The sequence below is a fragment of the Sarcophilus harrisii genome, chromosome 3, assembly GCF_902635505.1.
Source record: "Sarcophilus harrisii chromosome 3, mSarHar1.11, whole genome shotgun sequence".
Classification (NCBI taxonomy): Eukaryota; Metazoa; Chordata; class Mammalia; order Dasyuromorphia; family Dasyuridae; genus Sarcophilus; species Sarcophilus harrisii.
Genome location: NC_045428.1, coordinates 9,612,864 through 9,627,538, shown reverse-complemented (window position 1 = coordinate 9,627,538; position 14,675 = coordinate 9,612,864). Strand labels below are relative to the sequence as shown.

At 42.8% G+C, this 14,675-nt stretch overlaps 1 protein-coding gene across 5 annotated transcripts in view; it reads left to right on the top strand.

Annotated features, from left to right (window-relative positions):
• The window catches only part of SEPTIN2 (septin 2), a 37,269-nt gene extending 23,469 nt beyond the window's left edge, over window positions 1-13,800 (top strand). For all 5 annotated transcript variants that reach the window (XM_031957478.1, XM_031957474.1, XM_031957475.1 and 2 more), the window contains 6 exons: window positions 5,928-6,029; window positions 6,459-6,604; window positions 7,368-7,451; window positions 8,619-8,676; window positions 10,163-10,266; window positions 11,878-13,800. In XM_031957478.1, the coding sequence (XP_031813338.1) occupies window positions 5,928-6,029; window positions 6,459-6,604; window positions 7,368-7,451; window positions 8,619-8,676; window positions 10,163-10,264 (492 nt within the window). In that variant the 3' untranslated portion in view covers window positions 10,265-10,266; window positions 11,878-13,800. The remainder of the gene's footprint in view (window positions 1-5,927; window positions 6,030-6,458; window positions 6,605-7,367; window positions 7,452-8,618; window positions 8,677-10,162; window positions 10,267-11,877) is intronic.
• Window positions 13,801-14,675: the final 875 nt, after the last annotated feature.

Genomic DNA, 14,675 nt, shown 5'->3' with positions numbered 1-14,675 from the left:
GGCTCATGACAAATGCTTAGGGCTTTGTTGTGTGTGTGTGTTCAAAATAATCCTGAGGAAATGGGTCAATTCTTAGGGCCATTATGAACAAATGTACAGAGAGCTAAGATGGCACATTGACTCCTGCTTGGCTTGTCTTCTTCAAGCAGAACAATCAGGAACTGATTGTGTGATCCTGGAAATGGGAACCCAGGGACTGAGGATAGATAGATGGGAATCCCAGGATCGGGGAGCAAGGCAGTGCAAGCAAGTGAATCACCTTCTGACCCACATGAGTTATTTCATGTTACTCAAAAGTGATGGGATTATTAAAATGTTTGGGAAGGTGTTGAAGCACAAGAGGGAAAGAGAGAGAGAAGTGAATACTGCCTTGCTTTTCAAAAACACAAATGTGTCACTAGTTAAACTTGATTTTCTGCCTTGTCACATTTCTAAAACCATTTGAATAGTCTGTGATTTCTGGACAGATCCTGGTGACTTCTCCTTCCTTTTCTAAGGTGAAATGGACCATGCTTCTTTTGACGTGGTCACAGACTGAGGATGAAGGGAACTACCTGGGCTCAGTATCACAATCCTAGCAGAGACCCCCATTGAGACTAGAGTCCAAGGGGCATTGGGCTGGCTTGTCTTTGTGTAGGAGTTATTCAGTCATGGGCTTGTGTGTCTGTCCTTTCTGTCTGGAGTTGAAAGAAAGTGTAGGCAGCTGCTTCTTCAATCTGAAGGTGATCTGAGTTCAGATCCTGCCTCAGACAGGAACTTGCTGTGGAACCCTGAGCAAAGTGGTTCAGCCTTTCCCTTTCTGTAAAATGAAGTACAGATAGTACTTAGCTCCTGGAGTTGTTGAGGGATGATCTATATAAAGAGCTCTGTCATTGTTATCCGATAGCTGTATCTAAAGAAAAATGGTCTATAGTGACTTAGGAAGCCACAAATTAACATGAACTGTCTGGTATTTGTATCTGTTTCATTGAACATTTTCCAGTTACATTTTAGTCTGGTTGGGCAATTCTCAAGTACAGAAGTTTGACGTCCAGATTAAATGACAGAACCAAGACCTAGAAAAAATTTCAGAAGACTGAAATAATTCGTAGGGAAATTTAAGAACAAGAACAGCTCCTATTTATGTAGCATTTAAATATTCTTCAGCCCTAACAAAAGCCCTGTTAGGTGGGGAGTGGAATAGTCTTATTTTACAGATGAGGGATAGATTCTCAAAAATGGCAGTGTGCCCGGAGTCAGCTACTCAGTCGTCTGGTGGAATTTGAACACTTGTCTTCTCTGGCACAGGATTTTAGCCCCATTGCCTGGAAGTAGTCTGCTCATGCATCTGCCTTCCCCAAGTGTCCCCACACCCTCCTGTTTACTCAGCCCCTCAAGTGATTTTTTTTTTCAAGAACAGAAATGACTCTCATAGACACACACACACATTCACTCACTCACTCTCACACGCATCTAGTCTGTGCATTTCATTAACTCCCTATTACTTCCACAACTGACTACAAAATTCTCTTATTGACATTTAAAGCCCTTCCTAACCCTGCCCCATTTTCCCTTTCCAGGCTTCTCTACTCATTCTCTTTGATCTATGACCTTGGCCTCCTGACTCCACCTCCCAGCTCCTAACATTTTCTCTGGCTGCCTTTCATGCCCTCTGCTCTGACCACCGACTTCCCTGGCCTCCTTACAGTCACAACTAACATCCCACCTTCAACAGGAAGCCTAGGTCAAGTTTTCTGAAGTTGAGAGTCTTCCCTTGGTTATTTACTTCATTTTTATCCTGTATAGAGCTTATTTGTATTTCTTTGTGAGCTCCTTGAGGACAGGGGTGCAGTTTTGTGCACTTTGCTTCAGCGAAGTGGTGGGCACATAGATTTTCATCTTTATTAATTGATTGATTGAACCCATGCCTCCTGATTCTTAGGGCCATCGCTGTTTTTGTTACACTGTTATTGCTTCTTTGAAATCAAAATAGAATTTAACAAGGATAATTAAATTTCTATCTTAGAGTCTGCAGTCAATTATAGAACTACAAGGGGAGAGCTGAGGTTTGGCTCAACAGGTCTTGAGGGCGCTAGTTAATTGTCACTTCTACACTGATCACCATTAAACCTTGACTGCTCTGAAGTTTCACTAATAAAAATGCCGGTTCCCAGTGTGCATCCAGCTGGAATAAGCCCAGGACACCTCCAGACTGTAATGTGAGGTGTTAGCTGAGGAGGCATAGAACAAGTCAGATGACGAATCACTGGAGGAATTTGAGCTGATCCCTCTCTGGACAGCAGAGATGGAATGGAAGGGCAGGGCAGAATCAGGACTGCCAGGTCCGAGTCACTGAGGAGGCAGAGTTATGCACAGTTGTCGTGAAGTTCCACCTTCTCTCCCGTCCCTGGTGATAAGACATGTGGAATCAGGCACTGACAGGGGCCAAGCACTCTGCTGAGTGGGAAATCCAAACAGGATAAATGAGAGAGTACTTGTTCTCCTCCTTAAGGACCCCTGAACAGAACCTCTGTAAAAGACAAGGAATGTGACAGGTGCTTGGGGGGTTACGTTCCAGGGATGCCTAGGGAAGGGACAAATAAGCCAGGTCCTTCTTGACTGGGTCTTATACACTTGGCTTTTTTCAATTACTTTTTCTGCCATTCTGCTTGGAAAAGTAGTACATTTTCATTGTTAACATCTGTCAGCCACCTACTCTTTAGTCTCTTGATTGCCAGCCCCACAACTCCCTTTTTCTTCTTTCTGCATTTCTGTTCATGAAACCAGCCTTCCCTCTTTTTTTTTTTTTTATTAAAGTTTTTTATTTTTAAAACATGCAAGGATAATTTTTTTTAACATTGACCCTTGAAAGACCTTGGGTTCCAATGTCTTTTCCCCTTCCTCCCTTCCTCATATTCCCTGCCCTAGCTGGCATGTAATCCAGTGTATGTTAAGGAAGGCATTCCTGGAGGCTTTTAAGCAAGAGGAGCCATAGTCAGAACTGTGTCTTAGAGAATTTCTCTGAGTAGCTCTGTGAATCTCACACTACAAAATAAGACCAGAAACAGTATTAGAAAATATTAAAATTGTTCTGGTGGGTAATCACGAGAGTCTGAATGAAGGCTGCAGCTACGTGCATGAAGATGAAGGTCCAGTGAGCATGAAATGTGAAATCTTCAAGGCTTAGCAGCTGACCAAATGTGGGGTGTGAGGGAGATGGAGAGCAGTCCCTCGAAGAGAGAAAATGGAGACAACTAATAAGACGCAAGACCCCTCAACAGGACCAAGGAAATGTGAAAGATAGGTGGATTTGAGGAGCTGGAGAGGACTTCTTCTTTGTATCTGTTGAGTTCAGGATGCTGGTGAAACATGGAGAGAAAGATGATCCCTAGGCAGGTAATGATGTGGAAGTGGAATCCTGACTGAGAGGTTAGAATGAATATCAAGATTTAGCCATTAAAGTGATTGTTGAACCAGTGCAGTTGAAGATCATCAGGAGAAAGAAGAGCAGAGAACAGTGAAGAAGTCCTGTAGAGAGCCTTGGAGGACGCACTGGCTCAGGGGTCAAGGAGACTGAGAAGAAATGTACAGGTCAAAGGAGAACCAAGAGAGACTCTCATATATCCAGGAACAAAGGACAGTTGGCTGTGTGTCAGCAGTGCACAGATCAAATTGGGTGATGGGGGCCAAGAGCCAACAAATTTGATGATTAAAACCATTAGAGAGCCTTGATGTGGGGTAAACATTTTTTAGACGCAGGACAGCATAAGGAAGAACAAGTACAGTTCGGAACGTTATGGGGAGATTATCATATACTTAAAAGGAAGGACTTTGTTCTAATTTCCAGTTGATTGACAAGCATTTAAGTGTTACTGTTTGCCAAGTATTAAACAAAGCCCTGAATTAAAAGAAAAAAAAAAAAGTAAGAATCTGATCCCTGCCCTCAAAAAGCTCACATTCTAATGGGAGAGGCAGAGAGACAGCATGCAAAAAAGCATTTAAGTGCAAGGTGGTGGGTGTATTTATGTTAGACCATCACAGATGGAAGCACCAGCAGGAAAGGCCTCTTGCCAAAGGAAAAATAGTTATAACTCGATCTTGGGGGAAGGCATTCCAGGCTTGGGAGGCAGCCACAGAGTGACAAGGGTAAAATGAGAAAGTGGGGTGCCCTGCACAAATAGAAAGAAGGTGAATCTCACCAGATGTGAGAGAACAGAGAGAGAGACCAAAAGCATGAAATTTGAGAGCTCTGGAAGCTGCCACGTGATCAGACCAAGTGTAGGGAAAACACTTGGGCCAAATAGGAGCTCCCCCAGCGAATTTAGCCTGGATGCCATGGGTCTGTACCATGGTGGCTCTTGTATGGATGACCATAAATGGCCAACAAAATCCTTCTGTGGAAGGAGAAGAGGGGGGCGCTGGTTTTGCACACGTCGAGTTTGAGATTGTCCCAGTGGAGACATCCAGTAGACAGTTGGAGATGCAAACCTGAACGTCAGGAGAGGTCTTGGGGTTAAGTAATGAGAGCTGAGAATCATCTGCGTAGAGATAATTGATTGAGTCCACACCAACGTGTGGGAGTGAAATCAGTGTCACCAGAACCTAGAAGGGACAGAAGGTGGTGGACAATGTCCAAAGCTGAAGATGGGGAGAGAAGGCCTGGAATCGGGCACTTAGAAGAGAGAATGGTGAGGTCAGAAACCAGACTTGCTGAGGGTGTAGAAGAAGATGAGAGGAGAAGGCAAAATGCCGGTGCTCCTGGCTTTCTGGAACATGGCTGAGAATGACAGGAGGCCCCAACAGCAGCACCTTCCCCACTTAGGCCACTGCCACACCAGGAGGTCATTTTTGATGAACATCTCATACCCTTGTAGATTCTGCTCCTTGCTCTTTGGGGTGGTTTTACAGGATTTCTAGGTTCTTCTTTGCCATGTTCTTGCAATAATTACTACTACTCAACCTGGCCCCCATACTGACTGGGGGGACAAGAACAAGATGAAGTTTTAATCCAAGCCCTTCAGATAAAGTGAATGGTGCAGAGCAAGCTCTTTCTAAAAGCTGGGCAGTGAATGTAAAGAGTTCACAGTAATGGTCAGCTGAAGGGTTTTACTATTAGAGGTAAACCTTGATGTGTGGAGGCAATCATTGGTGAAGAGCTAGTGAAAATGAGCACAGATATGATGTGTCTCCTAGCTGCTGGAGCACAGGCTGGAGGAGGCCTTGGGAAAAAGCATTTCCCTCCTGCTCAGGCAGTGGAGGACTGGACATATGAAGGCATTTGGGGCTGTGGTGGTGGAGATGAGCAGGCTCACCCCATGTTAGACTCACTCGGGAACTGCTAGCACTTTGGAACAACGACAATGGAGACTTGTGTGGTACATCACAGTCAGGGACTCCTCATGTTTTCTCCCCCCAGCTGCCACAGTGACCTCCTGGGGTGTATCAGCTGTTCTGTGATTCTGGCCATTAAATCAGAGAGCAGCTCCCATTAGGGTAGAAAGCCTTCCCCATCCACCCTCCTGCCTACCTCTCTTTGCATCCTTTTTAAGAAGTAAATAATATGGGGCAGCTCGAAGGCTAGAGCACTGGCCCAGAAGTCAGGAGGACCTGAGATCAAATCTGAGCTCAGACACTTAACACTTCCTAGCTGTGACCCTGGACAAGTCATTTAAGCCCAACTGCCTAACAAAAAGAAAAGAAAAAAGTAAACAGCATTCCTCCCCACACATCTCACAGCACAGCCATCTCACCAGGCTAATGTGTTCCACATCCACAACACTCCAGCCTTGCCCACTCACTGTACCTACGTACATGGAGCTCCTGTCACTTCACACAGTGCATGGTTCAGAGAATATGTTAATTGATGAGTGAGGAAACTTTTTCTGCACTATTAAGTTCAAAGTCTGTATGCCCCCCCTCCCCTGATTGCCCATACTCTCCTCTTTCAGGTTCTGGATGAAATTGAAGAGCACGGGATCAAGATTTATCATTTACCTGATGCGGAATCAGATGAGGATGAGGATTTTAAAGAACAAACTAGACTTCTGAAGGTAAGAATCGGCTTAAAATGCTTACGTCGATCCTGGTGTTTGTCTTTATCAAACTGAGAATTATCCTCAGTTAACTATTATGATGTGAATCTGGTAGAGATTATTCAAATTATTTTGTGTTTCAACTAGGAAATAAATCCAGTTGTTAATGATGGTTTAGAAATCTTTGTCCCTTCAATTTGCTTTGTAGATATTTGTTATAACAGGGTTTGCTCTGTGAGAAATTTGCCTGAGTTGTACTTTGTGTTCTAAAGTTTTTTCCTATTTAAATCTTGCTGAATATAAAAATGTCCAAAAAAAAAAAAAAAATCCTAACATAGTCTTGGCAATGGGAAGTTTTCATGAACAGACTTGGGAGCCTTTTTTGTTTTATTTGTGGTGAAGATTTTTCTTATAATTTGTTGAATAATTTTTCTTGTTTATTCACAGGCTAGTATTCCATTTTCAGTAGTAGGATCTAATCAGTTGATTGAAGCCAAAGGCAAAAAGGTTAGAGGTCGTCTCTATCCTTGGGGAGTTGTGGAAGTGGAGAATCCAGAACATAATGACTTCCTGAAACTGAGAACAATGCTGATGTAAGCCATTCCAAAGGATTTTTTTGATACACCCTAGCTGGACAGTGTACCAGTCTCTAAAGCAGTCAGTAGGGACAGGTTTGTTAAGTGAATAAAAAAACCTTCTCAACATGGTCATTGAATTACTGCATAAATATCTTACTCCATTTCTTCCCAAGAGTAATGGGAGGGATTTGGGGGGGGGGGGGGGGGGGGGGGGGGGGGGGGCGGTTGTGCACAAACCTTGTTTCCCATGGCTATCTCCTGATGCTCTCCCATCCCCTTGCCTGCACTTTGCAGGGAGACAGTCAGTTCTTTCAAGTCTGACTTGCTGGGTAAGCTTAAACAAGGCACCACAACTTAGCCCAAAGCTTCAGTTCTCATCTCTGTAAAATGTGTGTGTTGAACTTGGGGGTCTCTATGATCTGCTCCCATGTTCTCATAAAAGCTATTTTTATGCAAAATTCCTTTTCACTACCAGGGAGCTTAGAGGGGGAATATGTAGTAAGGTCATATCAGAGTGGAGGCTTCTCCAGGGAGCCACTGCTGCACTCCTGGGCAACAATGGACATGAGCGGCAGGAGAAAGAGGAGCAATGGACACCCCAAATGGGAAATGGGATGTCCACAGAGCCCCAGGCCTAATGGTTCAGTAAAGGAGTGAGGGAAGGTTGAGGGCTAAGGGTTTTCTCCATGTCTTCCCCTGTAGCTTAGCAGCATAAAGTACAGCACTTAACAGCTCTTTGCATGGGTCTAGCTTCACACCAAGCTCCTTTCTTTTCTAGTACACACATGCAGGATCTCCAGGAGGTGACCCAGGACCTTCACTATGAGAACTTCCGCTCTGAAAGACTGAAGAGAGGCGGCAGGTTGTCTTCCCCTGATTACCTTAGTGTCCCTTCTCTCGCTCTCTCTCTCCATGTCTCTTCTGTCTCTTCTCTCTCACACTCCTCTCTCCTTCCCTCCCTCCTCCCCCCCTTCCTTTCCCTTTTCCCCCTTCCTTCCCCTTGTACATTCTGTACTTTTTCTCCATCTTTTTATATCTTCATCATCTCATCCACCACAGCATAACCCACTCAGAACTCTTGGTCCTTAAGGCTTGAGGCCATTAAGTTGCTGGTGCCCCCAAGAAAATCAGTGACATTGCAGAAGGAGGGAAAGTGTTAATAACTTGAAAGAATAGCTCTTGGGAAGGGAGTGCCTGGTGCATCTGCATTCTCCAGAGGAAAATTGTTCCTTGAAGTCAGATGTATCTCTAGGTACCGTTAGAGGATTCTGCTTTAGCAGTTTTGTAACAAACCTGCTATAATACCCTGCAATCCCAGCCCTAAATCCTGTCCCCCAAAATGTTAATTGTTTTTATCAGGCTGATCCCTTAATACAAAGACATCTTGTTAGCCCTGATGTGCCGAGCTGCAGCTCCAGGATGATGGCAGGGGTCATTTCTTAAGAGAACACCTGAACTCTCATTCTCCGCAGAAGTAGTTTCTGTTGTACCTCACCTTGCCTGTTTTAACATTGATGCTTAGGAGATTTTTTTCAGTCCTCATTTTTTCACTTTGCTTAAATTATATAGATATTCAGATCCTGCTTCTTTTTTTAAGATGGACCTGCACCTGGGGTGTGGTTTTGGAAAATGATGCTGGGACTGTTTAAGAGAAAGGCCCTTAGGTGCTTGCAGCCCCTCTTAGAAATGTACTTAGATCGTGGCAATTGTAGAATGTCCCCCTCTTTGGCCCTCTAGAGAGGACCTAAGCCAGGCAGACCAGCTATTTGTCATTTTTGCTCATAAAAGGCTTCCATTTATTCTTAGTTGTCTTTTTCCATTTTCATTTACTTTCCCTTTTTGTTTATTTCTTAATCTGGGAAGGAAATGCTCTTTTCTAAAAAACAGCCTATTTTTAAACAAAGATAGACCAGGGATACCCTGGAAAGATGTTTTCTGAGCGCAGATAGATGACCAGAGCTTTTGTCAGTGATACCAATAGAAGCCTCTGCACAGTATCAGGTAGTAATTGATTGCTTTCTGTTGTTAGGAAAGTGGAAAACGAGGAAGTGAACAGAGACCAGATCCTACTGGAAAAGGAAGCAGAAGTAAGACAACGCCATGTCCATGTGTCTCATGTCTGTCTGTCTGGTGCCCACGTCCACCCTTATCCTCTCATGCTTCCTTCCGTCTCATGCCCTTATCCTCAGGCTTCATGCTTGTGTCTGTGTCTCAGGCTGTACTCATTGTCTCCCAAGGATCATTTTCAAAGGATTTTGCCTTCCTCTATATTGTTCTTGGTGTGTGGATATAACTAAAATCTTTCTTGTTTTTTGTTATCAAATATACTTAATCTTAGAATAACAACACATACAACATTGGGAACAGTGAAATTTCCCAGATAATTTTTTCTTTCAAAATGACAAACAGAAAAACATTTGTAGGAGAGAGATGAAATAATTGGAGATAATCACAGAGGAAATCACATTTCTGATTTATATATTGTATTGACTGTCTTAGATTTGGGGAGAGCAAAATTTGAAGGGATAGTTTTTATTTAGATAAGTTTTTGTTTTAAGGCTTTAAAATTTTTAATATTAAACAATGGTTGACTTGAGGAATCAGTAATGAAATCTAATAGTTGTCACACTTCAAGTCCTATTCAAGTTCCTGGTGCATAAAAATTGGCCTTATTTTATGACCATTTCAGTATCTATGTCAGGTGAGTGAACAGAACCAAAAACATCAACTTTTAAAGATGCAATGTATTCTAAAAAAATAAGTCAGAGATGACACTCGGTGCACCAGATTCGTACCTTCGGTCTTGGTGAGATCTTAAGCCGTTGAAATCTATCTGTGACTTCTCCTTCCTCCTAAGCCCATGGTCCCTGCTAGGTGCTGTGCTACTCCATTCTTCGTCAAATGGCATTTCGTTGCCACTTCGTAACTTCGAGCTGGCTGCTGCCCCCATCCCATCCCCGGGGTTCTCCCCACCTTCCTCAGTGCCGGAAGTCACCTGAGCTTGGGCTGCTCCTGGGTGATAGGTCTTGCTTCACCAAGGACAAAGTTACTTCCAAATTCCCACCATCACTGTGTGACTCGTGAGGGTTTGAATTAGTGCCAGAGTTCTTCCCCAGAATCTTCGTCTATGTGGGACGCTTGCCCCCCCCCCCCCCCAGAGAGAGGAGGCCTTTTTGTAACTTGTAAAACTCTAGAAGCCATTGGTTACATAGGAACTCTGGGGAATTATTAATTGAATTGTTTGTTTGATATTCGGTAAAAACCTTGATTCTCCTTTGTTTATCAATGGAGCCACAACCTGTTTACCCTCATCTGTGGAGTGAAGCCCAGGCCTCCTAAGCAGAGAAGCCTCCCCAGGGAAAAGCCCCAGGCCTGGCACCCCAGCCCTTGGAGGAACAAGTGAGATCACTACCAGAAGTTCCCCACTTTGGCCTTTCAAGTTGGCTTCTTGATCAGGAGCATAGATGGCCTAGTTCAAGACAGATTTTTTAAAAGAACTATTTCCTCAGAACACTTTTTAGAAGCCCGGGAATTGGGGTAGCCTAAGACAGGAGAATTCTTCTCCCCTTGCAGCTTCGTCGTATGCAAGAGATGATCGCGAGAATGCAAGCACAGATGCAGATGCAGATGCAAGGAGGGGATGGGGACATCGTCGTGCATGGGCACCAGGCTTAAGGGTAAGCTTCTAGCAGTTTCCTCCTTCAGGAGGGCGGCTTGCTCATTCTGCCTTTGATGATGCGGCTCTGGGTGAATGCAGGCTGGCTCCTGCTGGGCTTTTCTGGAAACTTGTGATCTACCCTGGTGACACATCGAGATGAGGGATGATGGGGAGGGTGCTGAACTTCCCCTGGGGTCCTCAGCAAGTCACCCAAGGGCCGAGAATTCCATGACTCTTCTTCAGAACAAATATGGCTACCACTTAGCGTCTGGCTGATGTTAGCTGACATAGCAGGACTTTTAAATTCAAATACCCATTTTAAAATTAGATAATTGCAATCATTTCCCAGACTTTAGGAAATTGTTGCATCAAGATAATTTGTTTGATTAACAGAGACATCCATGATAGCAGTCAGTGCTCCAAGAAAACCCTGGGTTGTTGATGGTTTGTGTGGATTAAATGTTGATTGTTTAGGCCCTTCTAAGTGAAAATCGGCTCCATGAGAATTGTGACAAGCAGAGAATATCTTGATATAAAAAGGAGCCCAAGAAGGAGGCCCACATGGCATCTTCATGTTACTGAGGAAATAAGTGGGCCATCAGTAGCACTCTGCAGGACTCTAGGATGGCTCCAGCAATACCTGTGCATGTGGCAGTGTGCCAGGTCCTTCTTGGGCACACAGGCCGTGGCTAGGGGGCACAAGGCACACTGCTGCCTATCTCTGTTTCCTCAAATGTAAAATAGGGATAATAACAGCATTTACCTCCAGATGCTTGTGAGGATACAACAAGGCCATGTTTTGTACAAAAATGCCTTTGGTCCCCTGCCGTCTAGAAGCTGTGCACAGACTTGAGATGGGCATAGGGACTCGGTGTAAGAGGGTCTGCACGGTAAAAATGGGCTTTTTGAGTCCATTGAAGTTCTCTGTTTTTGAGTAAGCTGTTTGGCCTTTTGTTCTAAGATCGTGTATTTGTGTGATATCTCCGACCTCCTCTCCTTCATCCTCCTCCAAGAGAGACTGTCCTTGCTGCACAAGGGGAAACTAGGGTTTATGACCAAAGGCCGCCCTCGCTCCTCTCAGAGAGAGAGTGCCAGGCTAGACTTTTCTCTGTGTGCTCCCTTAATTATCATGAAAGAAAACGATTCTGGTGGCTTGGTCATTATTGCGGGGGGGAAGGAGGAGGCTGGACGCCCTTCTCACCGAATGCCAGCTCCACAACGAACACACGTTGCAAATAGCAAAAAAGGCCACTGATCCCAATCATGGCCAGACAGAAGTCAAAGAAAATAGATGTAGGGGAATACATACCAGGTAATAGCAAATGAAAGAGCCCGCCCATCAGACGTGCATTCAGTCAAGACGCCAGCGTGCAGGCAGCAGCAGGGCTGGAGGAAGAAAAGTGAGATGCGATCCCTTAGGTACAGAGGAGCTAGAAAGATAAAGTGAGTCTTTTTCTTGGAAACAAGACTTCCCTTAGCAAGAGCTCTATCTGCTGTGTTTTCTCTTGTCACTTATTATCACTTAAAAAACCAAATCTGTACCCCCACTCTTTGTTGTTATTTATGCAAAAAGGAAGGTAGTATTGATTTTTTTAAGGCTAACTTCAGATGATCATCTTTGTTCTTACAGATTTCACTTGCAGAGATGAAAAAGAACATTCCAGTGTATTTTTTCATGAAATTGCTGAAAGGAAGTCAATCTTCTTCATCAATACCTGTGGTCTGCAAATTGTTACTCACCATTTGTACCCATGGTCTGTGAATTGTTATTCTCCATTTTTATCTAAGGATCGGTTGTGGTACCTTTTGTAATACGTACCTTGTAGCATGTATTTTATGATATTTTGTATTTTTTCCTTAACATGTCTGTTTTTGTTTTTCTTCCTACATAACTACTGTTAGATGGAATTGGTTTTCTAGAACTAAACCATGAATATGTTCTGGATTTGTATGGCTTCCATTGGCCTGACCAGTCTGAGCATCGCTCTCACTGAATAACACTGTGGAGTCACATGGAGGAGCAAATTCTCCTTTTCATACAGGTGTTAAATAAAGCCCAGATCAGGGTCCTCTGCCCGGTCTAACTCACCATGAGGGACGTCTCACCGGGGCCTCTGGGGAAGATGAGAGAGTTCTCATTTGCAATAAGCTACTGTGTATAACACCCAAAAGCCAGTTTTGCTGCTGCCTACTGGGGTGTGTTTATTTACACATTCAAATGGTTATTCATGTCGCTGATTTAGAACATGTACCTTTAAATAATTCATGTTAAAATGTAATCTTTTATAAAGGGTAATTTCTAAGGACAAGGGAAAAGAGTAATAACCCTATTGTTTAAAAAAAGAAAAAAAAAACATTTTCTAAAGTTTTTTTATGGCAAGATCCAAAAAGCATGTATTTTTTGAAATAGGACAGCATCATTGCTTATACTTTCAGACAGAAAACAAAAACAGTATTTCAGTCATAAATGAGGGGAGATTGTCAGAAAAGGACAAAGGTTAATAGGAAAAAGCTTTTTTTTAAAGACAAAAATATGTCTAGTCTGTAGATGCTGGCACCAGTTATTTTGAATACACTTTTTTCATTCTTTTATATAAAAGAGCTATTTTGAAGACCAACCTAAGCAAGCAGCTTTTGTAGTACTTGTGCCGCCAGCCTTGTCCTCCTGCAGCTGACCCCTGGGAAAAAGAACAAGCCCCTTCCCAGTCTGGTCTCGTTCGCCTTGGATGGCTGGGAGCGATTATTTGCTACCTTGTTATCCGATTCCTTTTCACCCAAACAGTTCTTGGTCTGCAAGTCATTTCAGTTTCCCTCCAGTTCCTAAAGCCACTTTTGCTCTCATATGTACTGGCCCGGACCTCCCTGCTCTTCTCTCTTATTGGCGGAGACTCAGAGGCCCATCTGAGGATCCAAGGGAGTGGGGGGCACCCCGGGGCCATCGAGTGGCAAAATCACTAGAGAGAGAGGCTGCTGTTGGTTCAAAAGCGATGAGCCTCAAGGAACAGGTGAAGAACTATTTATTGCAAACTTTTTATAACAGCGTAATCCTTCAAAACATACCTGTGTTCACTCTAGCTATTTGAGCTTTAGTACGGTTGAGCGAGGTGAAGCGGTCACATGCTGTGTATTAATAGATTTAAGAAAAGTATTTTATTTAGTCCTTAATGAATGAATAATTATATTATGTACATTTTTTACCAACTTTTCCACAACATTTCAACATGTTTTATATTCAAGGTCAATTATTTGAATTGCATTAGTCTTTATAACCTATATTAGAACAAAGTAAAAATTTATATATGCAAAGTAACAAATATAAACTAAGCCCCGTGTTACATTTAAGTAAAAATACTTTTCAGGAGAGGCTATCATTTAAAATACTGAACTTAAAAACATTGCTCAATTCTTTTTACACGACTGCAATTTGGTTTGGTAGCCCATGATGTCTCAGTGAGTCCTCCACCTCTGGAGGGTAAATATTGAGAATCCTTGTTATTCAGGCTTGTTTTGTATCCCTTGAGCATTTTATCAATAAATAATTCTGGTTTAGTTATCTCTTGAGTCGTTCTAATTATTGGTTCTTGTAAGGAAAATAAATGCTTTTTTTTTTTTTTTTAATTTTTTATTTATTTATTTTTATTATAGTAACTTTTTATTGACAGAATCCATGCCAGGGTAATTTTTTTTTTTTTTTTAACAACATTATCCCTTGCACTCACTTCTGTTCCGATTTTTCCCTCCCACCCTCCACCCCCTCCCCTAGATGGCAAGCAGTCCTATATATGTTGAATATGTCCTAGTATATCCTAGATACAATGTATGTGTGCAGATCCAAACAGTTTTCTTGTTGCACAGGGAGAATTGGATTCAGAAGGTAGAAATAACTTCTTAAGGGAAGAAAAACAAAAATGCAAACAGTTTACATTCATTTCCCAGTGTTTTTTTTTTCTTTGGGTGTAGCTGCTTCTGTCCATCGTTGATCAATTGAAACTGAATTAGGTCTCTTTGTCAAAGAAATCCACTTCCATCAGATTATATCTTCATACATTATCGTTGTTGACGTATATAATGATCTCTTGGTTCTGCTCATTTCACTTAGCATCAGTTCATGTAATACCCTCCAAGCTTCTCTGTATTCATCTTGCTGGTCATTTCTTACAGAACAATAATATTCCATAACATTCATATACCACAATTTACCCAACCATTCTCCAATTGATGGGCATCCACTCAGTTTCCAGCTTCTAGCCACTACAAACAGAAAATAAATGCTTATTGGTAAAACCGTGTATTGTATTGTACCTGCACGATAAGTTCAAAACAGTAGTTTGGGTTTAATGCATAATCTGGCATCCGATGTCACAGATGGTGGTGGACCCAGAGTCAGGAAGACTTGCATTTAGACCTTGCCTGAGTTTCCTAATCAAT